The 20447-nt window shown below is 41.9% G+C and overlaps 1 protein-coding gene across 1 annotated transcript in view; it reads left to right on the top strand.

Moving 5' to 3' along the window:
• The window catches only part of TMEM57 (transmembrane protein 57), a 69929-nt gene continuing 53653 nt past the window's right edge, over positions 4172-20447 (top strand). Inside the window, exons 1-2 of the mRNA XM_018056052.1 lie at positions 4172-4516; positions 18928-19069. Coding sequence (XP_017911541.1) covers positions 4437-4516; positions 18928-19069 — 222 coding nt within the window. The 5' untranslated portion in view covers positions 4172-4436. The remainder of the gene's footprint in view (positions 4517-18927; positions 19070-20447) is intronic.

Here is a 20447-nt window from a genome sequence, read left to right on the forward strand (position 1 = left end):
CTCCAGTATTCTTGCTTGGAAAATCCCATGGAATGAGGAGCCTGGCAGGCTACAGTGCATAGCGTCGCAGAGAGTCAGACACGACTGAAGTGCCTTAGCAGGCATGCACAGTAATCTCTTCCTTACAGGGTTGCTGTGAGGGTTAGATCAAAACGCATAGGATACTTAGAGGAGTATCCACACAAAATAAGTGTTACATGTCATCATTCTCCAGGGCACACTGACTTCCATGGTAAGGCTATGTGATCATTTGTTTGACCAGGCCCCTCTGTGGGATATCTGGGTTATTTATAAAACTGTTTCTGTTCTAAACACTACTATAAATATACTTCATTAATACGGTTCTCTGGGGGATGCAGACACATGTATAAGAGGCGGCCATCCCAAGTCTGGATTTTCCTGTGACTCCCATGAGACAGGAACAAAGCTCAAGGCAGGTGGGCCAGCCTTGCCTGGTGGGCTTGAGGGGATAAAAGCTGCTGAAAAGGTGGGCATGCAATTTCCTTGGATGTGGAACAGCATGTGATGATCTCCTCTAGGGTATTCTGAGCTCAGTTGAAACTTATGCGCCAATTCCAACCCCTTGGCCATCTGAAAGTCCCAAGAGAAAAGGAGGAATAGGCCTGAATTCCTGTCTGGCACTTGGTGTTTGGAATGAGAGCAAATGATTTCTCTTTCCTGTCTTACTCATCTGTTAAATGGCCATTGCTGATCTCCCCTGCTTCCTGATTGGTGGAGGAAGTGTGGGGAGCTGGGGAGCTCTGTATTAGGCAGGAGGCCTGCCTCATCTCAGGCCAGTTTTGTGGGCTGAAGATCCTAAAAGGTCTTTTCAGTTTGAAAGGCTGGAACTTAGGCAAAGCCAAAGGGGTTTGGAGTAAGGTGGGCCAGGAAAATACAGAGTCCAGCTGGGGCAGGAGGAGTGAGAGGAAGGGAATGGAGAAGGGAAGACTTACAGTGGTATGTCCTTGGACTCTTGACAAGAAGGCCTTTCCCATCATTCCATTCCAGCCGATCATTAGATCAACCACCCTTAACGTCAAGAGTTATTTACAGGCACCAGAGGAGTTGCCTAGAGCATCAAGGCTCCATACAGCTTAGCTTGTGACTCAAGCCAAATTCCTTTACCATAGCAATTGCATGACCTTGTTTTCTCTGAGCTTCAGTTTTCTCATCCGCAAAATGGAGCTAATATGTTCTGCTTCTAAACATAGGGCTTGAAGTGATTCTAGGAGGTAATCTTGGCACAGAGTGGACAGGTCACTCAACTCAGGACACCAGCAAGTTGATATCTCAAGTGGGACTGGAACCCAGACCTCCAGATTGCTTCTTCTTGGGCCATCACCCTGGGATTCTCTCTGCCCTTCCTCTGCTGCTATGAAGCCCAACAACTAACAATAACTCTCAGCCACTCTGTACTTCTCCACAGCATGGAATGCCCTTGTCAGGAACCTGGTTGATGGGAGGCTAGCCAGAGAGCTTCAGAAAGCTGATAAGTGACCCCAGTGCCTCTCTCATCTTTTTTTGGACTATTAACCCATCCATTCCACAGTGTGCCTTGGCACGGTCCTAGACAACAGGGACCTAATGGGGAGTAGGAAAGACCAAAGATATGGCCTCTAACCTTGCAGAGTTGACTGTCTTAGTTGCTGGCCCAGGTAATCTGGAAACTTGCAGTCATGGAGAAGAGGGCTGTTCCAGTTGGCAGACCCCATGGAGTCTGAAGCCATGATCTCACCATGTACCTATGCCTTCAAGCCTCCAGTAATATTGATTTAGGTATCCTTCTCCATGAACCAACCTGTATCCTTTTCCATGAATCAACCTGCCTTGGCAACCAACCTTGGCAACTTGGCAACAGAAGTCTTTTTCTATTGCTTCAAGCAAAGCATTAGGTTCAGATGCTTTCACAATGATAGGTAGCCTTGGTGAAACTTTGAGCTCACAGAATTTGTTATCCTTGGCTGCCCAGTGACACTTTATCAACAGACTGGAGTAGAGGTGAAGGATGAAAAACAGATATACTGTTAACAGAAATGACTTGCAGTAACCTACTGCATGTCTGGCCCTGAGAGTTCATCATCTGCTAACAGGCTTCAAACAAACCTGAGTGAAAACAGAGGCTCTGAGACATTCAGTAACTTGCCAAAACTAGTAAGTGGCCAAGCTGGAATTTCAATCCTGATCTGAAAAAGCAGATACTCTTGCAATTTTTCTAAATGCATCTCTACAGGGTATGAATCCAGTCCCCAAGAAGCTTTTCATCCAGGTGAATAGACAAGCCTCATCCAAGAAACCACAAATTAGGAACAGTACTGGTGGAGATGTTCTCTGTAGAAGCAAAGGCAGTAAGAGGGAAGACATAGTTGTCTTAGTGGATTTGAGGACAGTGAATAGATTAAGGCTTGCTGGCCTAGGGAGGCCTGGAAGAGGGGTGGGTCCCCCTTGTGACCAGCTTTGGATGCCATAATAAACAGAATGGGTCTTCTCTTCCAGGCACTGGGTGATCTTTGTGAAGATTTGTGACAGTATAAAGTAACAGCAGCAGTTGAGGATGAGGCATTTCAGATAAATTACAAGTTCCTTCTCGGGGTGGGTTTTTATTTAAGGGAATGATCACAGGGCTGGGATACGTCCATGCATCCCAGGACAAAACAAGATGGCATCTGGTTTCCTCTAAGTTTTTTAGATGTGTTGTAAGACCATCTAACAGTCCGTCGGTTGGTGAATGGTTAAGTTGGTATAGTCACGTGATAGAATATTTTGCAACCATCAGAAATATTTAGGAAGGATGAATTCATTATAACATGTAAAAATGCTTATGTCAAAGAACAGAACTACAAAACTGAAAGTCTTAATAATAGCAAAAACAACAGTAATAGTAGTAATATATCATCCAAGGGGAGGAAACTGGAAAGAAAGGGAAAAATACAGAATGCTAACAGTAGTTCTGTTAAGGTGATGAGATCCATGGGTGACTTTCCCACCCCAGGCCCTCAGCAACTTCTCTACGTTTCCCCAGTTTTTCTTTACTGACATGCATTCCGCTTTTTGACATCTATTCTTTTCTTTCTCTTTAAAAAAAAAAAAACAAACAAACAACTTTGTCTTTCCAAACTGCTATTCTGCCATACCTATGCTGCAGGGGAGCAATGAGGAGCAAAAGAACAAACAGATGCAGAGCACCCAGCGCGGTGCTTCGCACAGAATTGGGCGCTCTAGGACTGTTAGGTGAGAAGGGTCGCATGACCCGGCTTCCCCGCGGCACCAGAACCCTGCCCGGGGGCACAGACTCTTCCGACGTCGACGCTCGCCAGGTCCAGCAAGCACGGTGACCAAAGAAGCTGCCGCCGCCGCCGCCGCCGCCGCCGCCGCCGCCAAAGTGAGCCCTGCGGACGTGGAGCCCGGGCCGCACCGCCCCACACACACCCACTTCAGCAACCTCGCGCGACGGCGAGCGCACCACGGCCCCACCCCCTATGACGCGCCTCCAGGAGGCGGGATCACGGAGGCCCCGCCCCGCGCTCCTCCGATTGGCCGCCGCGCTGTCACCACCACGTCGCGGGAAGCTGGCAGGGTGTGTGCGTGTGCCTGTGTGTGTCTGTGTGTGTGTGTGTGTGCGCGCGGTTTGCTTTGTCATTCGTATCCCCGTCGCTCGCAGACGCGGCCGGCTTGGCCGAGCACTCCAGGATCCTCAGGAAGGGCCCCCGGCTTCTCCCGGACGAGGAGGATGCGGCCAGCCCCTTACATAAGGATGCGGCGGACTGGAGTTTCAGTTCAGCGCAGAAACGCACATGCCGCAAACCCAGGCCTCGCGATTTCATAGGGCGCTAGGGATAGCTTAATAATGAAAAAAAGCACTGCATGCGCTAATGTGAATTCTCATACAGTGAAATGCAAACCAACAATAAAGAAATGCACCTTCGTAACAAGGCAGAATATAGGATGTTATATTTATAGGGCCTATTTATAAGCCTCTATTTAAATCGTTTCTGATAGGCTCGGACGCAGGCCCAGACACCTTCATGATTGGTGCACTCTTCTGTCCTTCAAAGAGGTAGGTTCTTGAGTCCGTTTTGCCTCAGCGGGCCCCGGGATTGGCCGGCAGCAGCGTAGCGGCGCCTGCGATTGGTCCGAGAGGCCGTCCGTCGGAGCGGTGGAGGCGGGGCAGGCGGCTGGCCGGTGCTGGGGCGGGCGGGCCCCGGAATTGTCATTTCTTTGTTTCCGAAGGCGGAGGAAGCTCTGAGCGCCCCCCTCCCTCCTCCCCGTCCCACCCCCTCCCCCCCCGGGTGCTGGCTCCATGTCTGTGTGACCGGCCCCAGGGGTAGAGTCCAGGCCCGACGCGGGGCGGGCCGGCGGCGGCGGCGGCGGCGGCGGCGGCGGCGGCTGAGGTGAGAGACGGCGGCGGCGGCGCGGGCACCCGGCCCCCCAGCGGGAGGATGAAGCGGCGGAACGCCGACTGCAGTAAGCTCCGTCGCCCCCTAAAGCGGAACCGGATCACCGAGGGCATCTACGGCAGGTGAGTGGCGGAGCCCCCCGCCTCCGCCGGCGCGGGCCCCGCGGGCCCCCCGGCCGGCTCCGGAGGGGCCGGGCCCCGTTATGTAACCCCGACTAGGCCGCACGCCCGCGCCGGGGGCTCCTCGGAGGAGCGCTGCCCAGGAGGGAGAGGGCCCCGGGGGTCCGCCCCGGGGAGCGCGGGGCGTGGCGAGGGCCGCCGGCCCGGCTTCGAGGGCGCGGCGGGCGCGGGCTGAGGGAGCCGCCGCGCCGCCGTTGGGAGCGTCCGGGCCCCGCCGGGGGGGAGGGGCGGCGACCCCTTCCCCGCCCGTGCCCGCCGGGCCCTCGGGGCCGCTCCCGGGGCCCACGGGCCGCCTCTGTCCCCCCGCCCCTCAGTCCCCTCTGGCCCGGGAGTCGCCGGCCCGGGCTGCGAGGCGCGTGGACCATATGCCCCGGTGAAGGGGAAGGCTGGCAAAGTTGGGAGCAGACAGGGGCCCCCCCCCGCCGTCCCTCGGCTGACCGGGCGGGTGGTCACGTTGCCCCTCTCGCCTTTTACTTCTCTTACGGGATCTCAAACTTGACACCGACTGCTGAAGCTCATACCCACCCCCCAAATCATGCGCTGTGGCCCCGCTCCAGACTCAGGCGAGATGACCCTTTTCTCAGCCGCATTATTTTGACAATTCTAAGCAGATAGTTTTCTTCGAACCCGTTAAAAGGGATTTTTTTCTCCAAACTCACGTGGTTTTTTGTTTTTTTTTGTTTGTTTGTTTGTTTTGTTTTTAATCCTCCCCAAAGCAAAGCCGTGTCCCTTTAAATAGGAATTGAATTCAATGCCGAGGAATAGGACAACAGGTTCACCGGGCAACTAAGTGACCATCCCAGCTTCCCTCAGCAGCGTTTGTGTTCAACTGTTATTTTCTGGTTCTCACTGTGTTAATTCTAAATGGTACTTGCCTTGATAAAGAAATGATTTTAGAGAAATGGTTAGTTTACAAAGGAGAATTCTCAGGATGTGCATATAAGCTTAACTGAGTCCTGGTGGTGTTTTACAATTTAGCTCTTTTACCTGTGGAACTTAGAGAAATATGTGAGGTAACTGATGACACCCAAGTTGCCTGAGCATAACTGGATACCTTGCTTATGCTACTGTTGACACATTTAGAAAGATTCCTTTTCACAAGCAGCTGACTGATGTAAACATTGGGTGTTTTCTTTATTTCAAGCTTAAAAACAGTTAAGAAGTCAGTTAAAGTAAGAAGTTCTCAGATATATTCTTATGTAAGGAGCCACAGGTCATAGGAAGAGTTCATTCATTCAACAAATACCTGCACTATGTACCAGGCCCTATTCTAGCTAGAAAGTGTATAGCAGTAAGTCAGGCAGGCCAAAAATCCATGCTGAATCAATCAAACCTGACCAGTTAAGCAAAAGCTGTAAAAGCAGAAAACGTTTTTCCTACAAATTTAATGGATGGGGGAAAGTTCTCTTCAAGTTACACACACTATAATTTTTGAATAAGGGAAGGGTTTTCCCCCTGCCTATTGAAAATGATTTGAACAATTTAATATTAATGGGGACACAATAGAGAAAGCATATTAAACAGAGTTGGTAAACCAAGGACAACGGTGCTATTTGAATGGCCGCTATTTACTGTAATGTATGATGATGTACCTGTTTATAGTCAGAAGACTGAGAATCCCATACTTTCCATGTTTTCTGTTGTATTTCAGCTTCTCTTGCATTTGAACACACACGCGCAGTTTAGTACGTGCCCCATAGTTGCCACTTAGTGTGCATCAGTGTGAAGAGACGAATTTATTGTTTAATGAAGGTCCATTATTTTACTAATGAACTTCTGAAATTTGAATTTTCTTACCCTAAAGGTTAATAGTAAATACGCTATACAGCTATTCAGTTTCATCTGTAAGATTGTGAAACCAATAGTATTTCAGCTCTCAAATCTGTTTAAGCTTCTCTTTGATACTCTTTAAGTTAAATGTTAATAAAAGACCTACATATATTTCTGTCTTTTCTCTTGGAGCGCCATATATCAAGTGAGCGGTTCAATTTACTCATCTGTTTCTTAGTTTATATTATTTATATTTCTTAGTTTATATTATTATATTATGGAATATTATTACATTATGGAATATTATGATCTGAAGAACAAGATCATAGTGTTAAGGTTTTTTGCAGTTTTGTTTTCAAAAAGAGATTTAGAAAATTTCCAGTTATTTCTGAAGCAGACAGAATGAGTGAGCTTGTTCTGAATTGTGGTGTTTGAGGATTTGTGAGTATCAAATTTCTGTTCATCATCACATTTAAGTCTACACTAAATTGTTTGTAACACCATCTATTGCCCATTTTGTTTCTCAACGTCTGGCCAATTTGGTCTCATTAAATAGAGAGCTTTGTTTTTTCCTGAGGCTCTGTTGACAGTTCTGATAACCACTGTCTACTGTTTCACAGCATAACCTTTCATGGACTTAATATTTGTGTGTTCTCAGTCTGCACAGCTCTGAGCTTGGGCTAACAAGGAGGGAGCTGTGGCGAAGAGAGCACTGGACTGAGAATGTCAGGAGACCTAGGCTCAGACTCAAGTGTCCCAGCTCTGCCGTGTGGGACAGACAAGGCAACCACAGCTTTGAGCCCTAGTTCTTTCACCTGTCAAGTGAGTTTTGAGGACTAAAAGGAGATAATGTCCAGTTTGTGAAATTTTGTATAAATTCTAGCATCTTAATACAAAATTATTTAGCATGTTGTTGTTATCACAGTTTACCATATTTTGTTTATTTTTTAAAGGAGTCGGGAAAGACCATAAAATTTGTTACAACTATCAACAAAAGTTGAGTAGTCAAAACAAGGGATCAGTTGCTGCTTGGTCTTGCTGAGGAAAAAAAAAAAAAAATCCCTGTTGCTGAGATGCTTTTAATCATGGGCTGCAATCCAGCAACTGTGACAGATGTGATTGTCCAATGATACCATTATTATCAGTATGGCTGTGGTAGAATTCTGTTTCAGGGGCAAGGTAGATGGAAAATGAATTTTTAACATTATGTTAATGTTACCTGCATTTATGTATATAGCCATCATTTGAAAACTGAAATGTATTAGAAATATGTTATTCCAGTCAAGTTAATAATCAAAAATAAGAGAAAGGAAATAGGAATGGTGATCATTTTCTTTTACATTATTATGGGCTAAAACTTCAATGTCATTTTGAAAAAATCTGAGCCCACACAGAACCTGACACAGAATAGGAATTCAGTGCTCAATGTTGAACAAGTGAATTAGTAAAAAATGCATATAAGCCAATCCATTCTACTCATTTAAGAACCTGCATTGTTTAGGTAATTACGGAGGATACAGGATAAGATATGATTCCTTGTCTTCAAGGAGTTTACAGTCTAGGAGATCATATTAATTCCCTCTTAAATCTGCGTAGTGATTTTGAGGTTCCAGAGAACTTTGAGTTCTGTCCAAGTAAAAATATTTTAGTTGAATTAAATTTTCACTTGCTGGTTTACCTGATGCATTAACAGACTTACTTTGCCCTGTGCTATTTTATGGTGAAGTAGGCAGTCACCACTAAGTGAGGAAATATATATACTCAACTGAAATTGATGTGAAAGTACTTTGGAAATTATGAAAAAAGTTTTTAATAAGAGAAAGTAAAATGAGTAAGTCTACTTAACTGTAACATTTCAGAAGCCCTTGGCTTTTGGGGGCAGTGACGCTCCCTGTGTCTGCCTTCACACACGCACCAGACACTCCCCAAAGTAATATCTAACTGCTCCACGCAGTGGCTGTTCAGGTGAGATGGGGTTGGAGTATTTAAAAGCCTTAAGGGAATTCTGTGTGGTTCCACATCTTTCATCTTGCCGGGTTCCCCACCCACTCTGAGAATTACTGACTTTATAATAGGAAGATGAGAAGACAAGCTTTGGTGAGTAGGAGATGGAGGCAGAAACATTTATGTTTAAAGTCTCTGCAGTTAAAATCGTTGCTTACCCAAGTACGTATAATAAGAATTTTAAGTAAGGCATGCGTGTGTTTGAAGTTTCCAGAAATTATTTTATATCTGAAACTGGTAGTTGAAGGAAGCACCCCTTCACTTGTGGATTTATGGATACTTCCTGTCATGGTGTGCCGAGTTCTGCTTGTAATATGTTGCCTGCAGGTTAAGCAGCGTAATACTGTACCTGACTTTTACATTTTAGGACTGGGGACTTCCCTGGTGTGTACCACAACTTTTCCCATCTTTATTTCAGAGAATTTTCTGGCCTTTGACTTTCTGTAAATGGTCAAAGTTTATATACTTCTCAGCTTCCTAATTTCCTTTTTCAGACCCTTGTCTGAATAATCTCATCTCCAGAGATTTCACTCACTGCTTTTCCTACTATCTTTTCCTAAGCCTGGTTTTAGACTTCTTTGGGCCATGCTTATTAAAGCCACTCGAGGCGGGCCTGACCCTTGGCTGCCTTAATTGTACATGTGTTCTGCAACTGAAACCCCAGATACCAGTGTTGCAACCTCACAGTCTAAAAGCATTTTGATCATCTCGTAGACCTTAACTTCAGTGGTGCTGGACTTGACAGAAAAGTGATAAATGCAGTATTGTTTTAGAGGGATATTGGGGAAAGGGGTAAATACAATGGAAAATTCAGAAACTGAAGTGTTTTCACTAACCTTTCTACAGAGGTGTTTAGCTTAACTCTTACATTTTTAGTTTCTGCGGAACACATGTAAACAGGTCTTCCACACTGGAATTCTGTACCTTATTTTTGCTAGTAGTGTGCTGCCTTAAAAAAATAAAGTCCTTTCCTCCAGCTTTCATTTATGATTCTTCTTGTCTGAGTGTTCTTGACAGTTTAGTTTCATTAGATGTTTTGAAAATTACTTTAAGTTGCTGCTATCAGTTGAGGTGGGGAAGGGAGTGAACATGATCTATTTCAGTATTTCAGATTATTTGCTTAAAAGCATCCTGTTTTATTAATGATACTTTCCTTTTTCTTCATATTGGTTCCTTGTGGCTTTTCTTGAACCTCACTAGATTTGGAGATTGATTTTAATAGTAATCTTAATAGCTTATTATTTTCACTTTCTTGTTATATACCTATATACTGTGGACCCAATCCATGTTCTGTAAACACTTTAATTTCCAGAGTCTTTTTCTTTGGCCATTTCTCCCAGGTTTCCTAGATACTAACCCTTTGTGGTTCTGTGTGGCTATATGTGTGTTTTGTTCTGTCATTTTCTAGGCTACCATCCAGATGATATACTTATGGGGCTATAACAAGGTAGAACATACATCTTGTGGAGTCTGGAGGATCAGATAGAAATTTTATAAACTTAGTTGAAACCTCAAAGTGAAATACTATAATATGGGTTACTTTTCTTGATGAAATTTAGTGTGCCCTTCAAATATAGCTATTACTTTATTCTCTAGGCTTCCCAGATTTGGGTGTAATTATTTTACTTGGATCATTTTCAAGAAATAGGTCCAGAAGAAAAATAAATTTCTTCTCAACAAGCTGCATAAGTAGAATGGTATGTACCGACAGGAGAAACACATACCCTCTGCTGCCCTTTTTTTCCCCATCATGGATTTCTTAAAATACCTGAGGAGTAACTATTTCCTGAAGGTCTCTCACCTTCAGGCAATGCATTCTGGTAATGGAAACTTTTTTTTAAAATGTAATCAACTATTAGAGTATATTCTTTGAGGCTTTCTGTCTTTACTTTTACATTTAGTTTAACTGACATCAAACTGGCCTCAGCTCATCAGCCTTCTTAAGGTGCCTGTCATGCCCAGACTTGGAAGCCCCTTCATAGCATTGGTTTGCCTTCCTTTGTATTTTTACCTCTGCTACCCTTAAGAGCCACGTGCTGACATTGACTCACAGGGTTATAACGTCAGAAGTCGTTTATCCCTCACCCATCTCCTCTGTTGCGGTTTCTGTTTTGGAGGTTTTGCGTTTAGTGGCTTGAAATGGTGCGCCCAGTCCACTTTAGGTGTATCCATAGGAATCACTGATTCATTAAGGCTGTTGGGGATCTGCTTCCTACCCAGAGCAGGGGAGTTGGCTAAAAGTAATCACACTCTTGTTTAAAATTATATTATTACTTTGCTCATCTTCAGAACACTTTTAAAACCCAAATAAGCTGCTCTGTACTGAAGTCAGTACTCTGCCTATCTTGTAGTGAGGTCACTTGAGCTCTGGAGAGAATGGGGACCGTATTCTTTGTCAAACAAAAACCCCTGTCTCAGATGATAGAAGTACTAAGTTTGGAGTCTTCGTTCACAGATGTAATAAGTTTTATTTTCTTGTCTTTTTCTAGGCTTGACAAACTATACCTCATGATTCATTGTGTTTCTGGCTTTTTTAAAAAATGAGTCGTCTTTTTATTTTTAAACTACGACTTTCTCTATTACAGTGACCATTCTGTGAGTATGACTATTATTGGAGAGCAGTCTTGAATTGTCCCATCTTTTGTGCCATGGCTATTTCTGTAAAGAGCATTTGACTTTAGCATCTTTTTCTGCTTTTAAAGCTTCATAGTGTTTACAAATTAAGTTTATTGATTCATAGTTTATGAATTAAGGTACTGAGGGTTTATTTTGTAAAGTGTTTTTGCTTATTTTTTTAAAGCTTGGCTCTCCTGGAAAATTAAAGAATTATGTAACTTGAATATATACACACAAAGGGATATAAAGAAGGGCAATAATATTTATTGTGCCTGTAACAAGATGGGGAAGTCGAATGTGATAGTTAAGCATATGGGCTTTAACATCATACAAACTTGGGTTCAGGTAATGTCCCTGACACTAGTTATGTGATTTTGAACAAGTCATTTGCCTGCTTTAACCCTCAGTTTTCTCATCTGTAAAATGAGGATAGTAAATATTATCTTTAGGATTGTTATAAGGATAATTGACCTAAGTCATGTGAAATACTTAACATAGTGTCTGACACAGGCATGGTTGCTTGAAAAGTTGATTTCTTTTATACTGTTGTTACTATAATTTTATTTTCATTCTGTTATTTAGTTCCAGGAAAGATGCTAGTTTCACAGATGAGAAAACTGAGATGGTAGGAGGTTTCACCACCTGATAGAGGCCTCTGTCTGCCTAACCCTGAAGTCTGTCCTCTCTCGCTTGCTGTGCTACTTCTCCCTTTCTGGATGGTGTTTACATGCAGTGACTTACAGCAGAGTTTGGTCCTCTCAAACTTCGCTACATGCGGCACAAGTGTCATTATCGTCATGTTTCAGGTGGAGCAGCGGCTACCAGGAGTGTCCTGTGCGAGGACATTAATCTTTTTTCCTTCTCAAAATGAAAATCTCTTTCTATTAAATAATCCAGTATGGGTGTGACAACAATGCAAAATGTGACCCTGGACTGAATCCTGACCTGGATCCTGGACTTGATCAATGGGTCTGTCTGTTGCTATAAAGGACATTAGTGAGATAATTACTGAAATTAGAATAATGTCTATAGGTCAGGTAATAGTACTAAATCAGTGTTGATTTCCTGATTTTGATAATTGTGCTGTGGTTTATACGAAAATATTCTTGTTTTTAAAAAAATGAGTAAGGGGACATTATGTCTACAAATTATTTCAGATGGTTCAGGGGAAAATGTACACATACATAGGGAGAGAGTGATGACAGAAACTTGATAAAATGTTTTATCATTTGTGAAATCTGAGTGGAAAGATATAAGAGAATTCTTTGTAGTATTTAGGCAACTTTAAGAGTTAAGTAACACATGCTTGTTAGAGAAACTAAAGCAGTATGACAATGTGTAAGTCTAATGTGAAACCTTAGTTCTCCTGTTCTGGAATGAGCACTGTGACATAATTTATAAGTATGGTTTCTTCTTCGATCCATATAGATAAACAAGTATTTCTTAATAGAAATAGAGTTCTGTCTCATATACAAGTTTCTTGGTTCTCCTCCACAGGAAAATTTCTATGTATCTTTTTATACATAGAAATTTATCTGTCTTTGAGTAGCAACACAACAATGCATGGAGAATCCACTCTGTTTCCTCTGGTCTCCTTGCTTCCATTCCTGTGCTCTTTAAACAGTGCCCTGCAGCCTGTTCTGTGTTCCTCAGGTTTCTTTTCTATTGAATGGCAATAACAGCCCTGCTTATGTGATAGTTGTAGGGATAAAAATGAGATAATTTTAATATGAAAGCTTTTGGAACAGTTACACAGTGAAAGTGAAAGTTGCTCAGTCGTGTCCGACTCTGCGACCCCATGGACTATACAGTCCGTGGAATTCTCCAGGCCAGAATACTGGAGTGGGTAGCGTTTCCCTTCTCCAGGGGATCTTCCCAACCCAGGGATCGAACCCAGGTCTCCCGCACTGCAGGCGGATTTTTTTACCAGCTGAGCCGCCAGAGAAGCCCAAGAATACTGGAGTGGGTAGCCTTTCCCTTCTCCAGCGAATCTTCCTGACCCAGGAATGAAACCAGGGTCTCCTGCAGTGCAGGCAGATTCTTTTTCAACTGAGCACAAGGGCAATGTAAATGTGAAGTGTGATTAGGTAAATGGTCTTTACTGTTGAAGATATGAAGCATAATACTTGATTCACTTATGAAATAAACCTCTAATGTTTATACAATGTTAGCACAGGTTTTAGGGCCTCTGGCTTGTCTTCTTCTAATGTCTTCACCCATTTTCATCCCAAACCCCTACCGTCCACACTATTGAAAGTGTTTCTGAAGCAGAAATTCTAAAACTTTAAACTTTCCAGTTGCATTAGGTTAGAGTACCTGTCATTAAAGAAGGGAATAGCAGAGGATGAGATAGTTGGATAGCATCGCCGACTCAATGGACATGATTTTGAACAAACTCTGAGAGAGAGTGGAGTATGGTGGAGCTTAGTGTGTTACCAGGAGGTGGCAAGGAGTCGGACACAACTTAGTGACTGAACTACAGCAAACCTCTCTTTGATATCTTGAGTCATAAAGTACTTTAGGAAAATGCTGTACAAATAATTCTTGAAAGCTTTTTTCAGTGATTTACATTCTAGAGTTTTTTCTTTTCTTTTTAAATTGGATGTATTTCGTCCTGTTAAGATTTGTCATTCCTGTGTCTGTGTGTGTGTGTCTGTGTGTGTGTGTGTGTGTCTGTGTGTGTGTGTGACTTCAGCATGGTTTTCGTTGCAGCTTGCAGGAGGCCCAGAATAGAAAAGAAAAGTACAGAACAGCTTAGGTCTTCTCAGGCTGCTCTCCTTCTCTGGACTTAATACAAGGATTGGTTGCAGAACCTAGCAGCGATTCTAGTCTTGAGGTTCATGCATGACTTTCTGTAGACCACCATTCCTCAAGTATTTTCTCTCAGGACTTCTTTACACTCTTAAAAGTGATTGAGAGTCCAAAGAGCTTTTGTTTATATGGGTTATATCTAAAATTTTTGCTGGATTAGAAATTAAGACAAGGATTTTGAAATACTAGTTCATATAAAAATAGCAATAATAAATCCATGAGAAGAGTGGTATGCTTTTACATTTTTACAGATTTATTTAATATTAGGCTTAACAGAAGATAACTTTGAGGGCCCTCATAGTAGTCAGAGCCAGTGTCAGGTAGGCTAAATGGAGGAGTGCTGATCTGGCATCCAGAGCAAAGCTGATAAGATGCCTCTTTTCCTTGCGGAGAAACTGGTGAGAACAGCTTCAGAGCAGGTGCGCGGTAATCCTTCAGGAAGAGACTTTATTTGTCATCTGCACTTCATTTGTTGTCTGCACTGTTGTTGCTTTGTTCAGACCCCCTTCCTAGTCATCTGTGCATCATCTCTCCCTCTCGCTTTATTGTAAGTGTGTGCTTTGACAAAAGCCATACTGTTGGTCCTAAACACTCTTATGCATGGCAGGTCATTCATTCAACAAATATTTGTTAAGTTTCTCTGGTGTGCAAGGTTCTGTGCTGGGCATTGAGAATAAAGCAGGGAACAAAATGGGCCTCCATTGTTCTCATGGACTTTGCATTTAAAGGGTCATACAAAATGTTATTTAACTATAGTATGATTCTCATGGTACAGGACACTCTGAGCATATAGTGGGGTACCAGTCTTACTGTTGGGTCAAGGAGGCCTTTTTTGAACAAATGTTCATGCTGCATGCTGAAGGATGAGTAGTAGCGGAAGTGTTTCATTTAGTTTAAGTTGTATTTTTTTTAAGGATCTTATCTGTGACTGAGAAAGAAATGTAGAAAAATTGACCCTGAACAGTTTGCATGTTCCCTGTTGAGGGATGGACAGCTAACAGTTTGGAGATAAGTACTGATCATCTGAGTAGATTGTTGTCTTCTTTCTGAGACATTGTGGAATTCAGTGGAAGTTCTTTGGCTATGAGACGTTTATACAGAAGATAGTATTCTTCTCAAACTTTAATGTATGCACACTAGAGTTTAAAGAGTCTAGGCATCTGGTTAAAACATAAGCTTAGACTGAATAAGGGGTGGGCCCAGAAGTACTGCTTTTCTGAAAAGCTCATACTTGATGCTGATACTGCTGGTCCATGGACCACACTTTGAGTAGCAAGACTACAATTACATATAATAAGACTTTTAGCAGGATACCAGCTGAACAAGAGGCTGGGCGAATATTCTAGAGATAATGTCCAATAGGAAGTAGTATTTGATAACAGTAGAAGACAAAGCCGTTTGGTTCGAGAAGTATCATGCTGCTGCTGCTAAGTCGCGTCCGTCGTGTCCAACTCTGTGCGACCCCATGGACTGCAGCCTACCAGGCACCTCCATCCATGGGGTTTTCCAGGCAAGAGTACTGGAGTGGGGTGCCATCGCCTTCTCCGATCATCCTGCATAGTGAAAGGCAAGAGGGATTCACAGCTGCCATTACAGAGAGGACAGGAAAGCTTGGCTTTGCAGTAGATGATGACTAGCACGACCAGAGGGGCTTCCCTGGGGCTCAGATGGTAGAGACTCCGCCTGCAGTGCAGGAGACCTGGGTTTGATCCCTGGGTTGGGAAGATCTACTGGAGAAGGGAACGGCTACCCACCCCTGTATTCTGACCTAGAGAATTCCATGAACAGAAGGGCCTGGTGGGCCACAGTCCATAGGGTCGCAAAGAGCTGGACGTGACTGAGTAACTTTCACTTCACTTTTCACTTTTAGCACAGCCAGAGAAATATTTCACAGACTCATTTCTGTGGTGAGGACCAAGTGAACTAAATGGCCATTAGTCTGCCTAGGGAAAAGGTCAGGTACTGAGGATTTATGGCCACCCTATGGTAATTAATTGTGTGACTCCAGAAAATGATCTAAGTGACAAGCTGCAAGAGATTCTAGAGAGAAAGAGCACTTTTAGTTGGGGAAAAAAAAAAGAATGTTCAGTACTACCTCTCATTAATCATAGGTGATTAATCCATAGATGGACATATTTCTAAATAGATTCAATTTTTAAAAATGGTTGTAAGTGGCAAGGGTAGGAATAGAATGGGGAGAAAAATTAATCTTATGGTTAATATCCACTGTGAAAAGGTCACCAACAGTAAACCTAATATTTGATATTTCTTCTGTATTTCACTGGCACCTAGAGTAGAACTTATCAGACTATCAAAAGATATTATTGGTCTGCCCTTATTTCAGGATATTATTATGGAAAATATCTTTTTGTTGCAATTATGCTTTACATTTTTGTTCAAGATAGTTTACAGTAATTAGTAAATTTGTTTGGATTGGAGAATTAAAGTAACAACAAGTTAGCCATAAGTCATATTATGAACTATTGAATCATGAAAAAATATGATTAAGTATAGCATATTTTTTCATGATTTAATAGAAATATTTTGGAATGCTATAATAATGGTTTAAAACTCTAAAATTTTCTCCCCCCTAGAAGGTCATCTCTTTGGATTTGTCAAGATCTTATGATGTTCAAAATATGGAAAGAAAGGAATTAGTCAGATTTTCTACACTGATGAACAGTCGTTTTAAATTTCTTTTAACTTTTGTACCTGTACCTATAGAAGGTTAATAGGCATAACTTACTGATATAGAAGGCTCAGTGAATACTGAATCAGGCAACTGTCTTAAACATTCTAAAACTCTCTTAGATTGAAGTGAATCTATAAAGTTTGAAACTACTCCTAGAGTAAAATCAACTGTTAAGATTGCCTCTTGATTTTAGAGGTAGGCCCACCTAGAAGGGGGAGCCTGAGGAAAGCTGAAGGTATAGCACATGTTTGTGAAAGATCAAGTTTCCTTCACTATGTATATTTCTAAATGAGACTCCATAAGATCTGTCAGGGAACATCAGAGTTACAAAAGCAGTTGTTTGAAAAGAAATGAAATAGATCAAAAGGAACCCCTTTGAGTTACAGATTGAAAATGAGTAGTCACTATAACAAAGATAATCATTTTCATAATGCCTTATAGCTTTAAATGATTGAGTTATTAAAAAGTTGGTTGCCATTCTTAAGATTTGTTGTTGTTTAGTTGCTAAGTCATGTCTGACTCTTTGTAACCCTGTGGACTATATGGCCTGCCAGGTTCTTCTGTCCATGGAATTTTCCAGGCAAGAATACTGGAGTGGTAGCCATTTACTTCTCCATAAAGCTGTCTAAACAGTGAAATGGAATGTTGCCAGCTAGACTAGGCTCCTGCCATGCTTGGGAGCATTTGGGGCAGAGAGTAGTTGGTAGAACTCTTACCTTCTCCACTTGGGGAGTAGCGACAACTAGCCTAAGGAAGTGCCCGCCATGTCTTATTCAGCTACAAGGAAAAAGCCACTTAGTTTTAAAGCCAAACTTGGAAATCTAGTTTCAGACTACATCTGTGCTCCCGAATGCCTGCATGACTCAGTTATTCCTTCTAACAAGCTATGCCTTGCTCTTCACTGGATCAGCAGTGGGTTTAATGAATGAGAATGAGAGCTCTGTTCTCATCTGGCTAATGTGACTCCAGTGAAATGAAAGTAAAAGTCGGACTTAAGATTCAAACCTGTGTTCTAGTTTGCCTTGGGTTCCTTGATTCTACAGCAAACCTCTTCATCAGAACTTACTGTCATGCCTAAAGAAGTTCTACCAAGAATCAGTATTAGAAATTGACTCTAGTTGCAAATTATGTATCCCCATGATACTGTAACCTGGGAGTCGAACCCACATCTCCCAGATTGCAGGCAGACTCTTTACTGTCTTAGCCACCAGGGAACCCCACTATATAACATTAAGGGTCATTTGTGTCTGTTTCTGACATTCTTTACCTGTGTGGCTTTATAGGGCATTGAAAGAATCCTCTGTGCTGGATCCTGCTTTATTAATTTTACCCCCAAGAGTATAAGTCTTTATGTACCTTATTTTAATATATTTTAAAATTATTTCGTGGTATATATTCAAACAGCTGATTTAATCACAGCAGTATTGGAATGTTTCTGTTGCAGAACACCCTGCAAAGCTATAACCCAAGTCAAAGCGAATTTAGGCATTTCCGACCTGAATATCGTGGAAAATCTTTTTTTTAATACCTATATTTAACCTGCTCCAGAACTGACCAGACTAAAGACCTTAAAGACCTTAGAGACTTATTAATAGGCATAGTTTGAAAGCTTCATTATCTTTAATACAACTAATGAATTCAAAGAATGGGATTTTAGATTATATGAAAAGTGTTTTTGTTTTTTTTAATCCAAGCCCTTACTTTGCTTTGAGATTCTACAGTGGTTAGATAGGTGTTCTGACTGGCTTATCAGAGTGTGTTCCTACTTCACAAAAGTCCAAAGGGAGGTGGGAGGACACATCAGTATCTCACTGAGGGCAGTGCTGGGGTCCTTCATGGTTTTTCCTTTAATGTGCATTTTGATACCCTCATAGCCTTTAGAAGTGATTGGCATCTGCTCCCTAAGTTAATGTCTGTCTATTTGGGGAAGTTATTTGGTTTTTGTTTGGTTAATGCAGATGAATACTATAGAGAGAGGCAAGAGGAGAAAGAGAGGGAAAAATACAAAATTCTTCAAGCATGTAGGGATGCGCATCAAGAATTTCAAAGACTTCAAACAGATGTAGAGGGGTGGGGAAACAGCAAATTTGAAGCTGCTCAACCATGACATTTCTTCTAATGACGAACAGCTTGAAAGCTGTAATTTTGAGAGTCTTGCAGTATTTTGAAGTCAGACACTTAGCACATTTTAAAACAGTGGTGAAATTTAAATGAGCTTTTTCCATCTTAAATGGAATTAAGCATTTTGGGTCATCATCTTATTTTGATAGTTGTGGGTCTCAGAATGAACACCAGAGCTTTTAAAATTTACATGGGCCAGGGCAGCATCTCTTTTTGTCTTTTATCTCCATTGTTTTCATAGTATAGGAAGATATTTTTTTTTCTTTTAAATAAAGTAGTGCATTTTCGTTTTCTAGTTCTTCACCAATGACCTTGAATTCTTTATTTTTATATTTTGCAGTACATTCTTATACCTGAAGTTCCTGGTGGTGTGGGCACTTGTCCTCCTGGCAGATTTTGTCCTGGAATTCAGATTTGAGTACCTATGGCCATTTTGGCTTTTCATCAGAAGCGTCTATGATTCCTTCAGATACCAGGGACTGGTATGTTTATTAATACATGTTTTTCAAGTATAAAGGATTTAATTACCCTTCTAAGAAAGTCTTCAATAACTGCTAGTGTAACTGTTCAAAGTAGATTTTATTAGCAATACTTAGGTGACTGTATTGAGCTAATAGGGTCTGTGGGCTGACACTGCCCTTTCAGGCCACTTTGTCTAAATCCACTGATCAGATCATTACACTCCCTCCTCCTTGCCCATTCCAGTGGAAAGAAGGGGAGGGAGGGAGGCTTTCAGGAGGGAGAGGCAGAGTAGCAGGGGAAGCAGTAATCACCTGCCCAGCCCTCCTCTGAAGTGCCTCTGAAGCCTCTGGCTTAGGGAGTGGGTTAGAGTTAGAACAGTGGGTCTCAAACTTTTTGTGCTCAAGACACTTTACACTCTTAACAGCTATTGAGGACTCCAGAAGGCTTTTATTTGTGTGGGTTACATTTATCCATATTTACTATATTAGAAATTAAGTCTAGGAAAAATTTTGATGCTTATTTAATTTAAATAAAAATTTTAAATTTTATTTAAAATAAAATTTAAAATGAAAATTTCATACTTAAATCACTTACAATAACTATAATAAACCCATTACATGTTAATACACATTAAATTTTAAAATGAAAACCTAGCTGTATTTTCTAAAACAAAAAAGAAATTAAAAGATTGACTACATTTTTGAAAACCTCTCTAATGTTTGGCTTAATAGAAGACAGCTGATTTTCATATCTACTTCTAAACTCAGTTATTACCAATATCATGTAATCAGTGATTTTAATCAGTGAATATCAATGTCATGTATTCTAGAAGACACCACCATACTCCTGAGTAAATGAGTGTGAAAGAGATAATGCCTTAGTATTATTATGAAATTATTTTACTTGGAAGACTTCTGAAAGGATCTCAGAAATCCCCAGAGATCCCTAGACCGTGTTTTGAGAACTGCTGGATTAGAGCAAGGGCACAGGCCTGGACTTGCTCCCTTGATTGACCTGTAGTTCTGTTGTGTTCCTCAGTCACATCTTAAACCTGGAACTCTTCTACCCAGGCCTGATACTCTGGTCAGAGCAAATCCTTGCCTTGAAAAGATGGTTTCGGGCTCGTGTCCTGTTAGCAGTAGATAATGATGTGTCCAGAGGAGGCTGCATTGTTGGACATCTGTGCTATTCTTAACCATAGTTGTGTCTCATCTGTGCTCCAACAGCCTATCCTTTAAGAATGAGGCTATTTAGTAATGTTTTGTGATGAGAGAGGAGAATTTTCTGTGTTAAATTCTATTTCTTTTAGGTAACCCACCTGTGGAGTCCAAATAAACTCACTGTGAATCAACCTCAATTTATTCTGGTCCAATTCTTCATGATTTGAGGCCATAAATA

This window comes from Capra hircus, chromosome 2 (genome assembly GCF_001704415.2).
Source record: "Capra hircus breed San Clemente chromosome 2, ASM170441v1, whole genome shotgun sequence".
NCBI lineage: Eukaryota > Metazoa > Chordata > Mammalia > Artiodactyla > Bovidae > Capra > Capra hircus.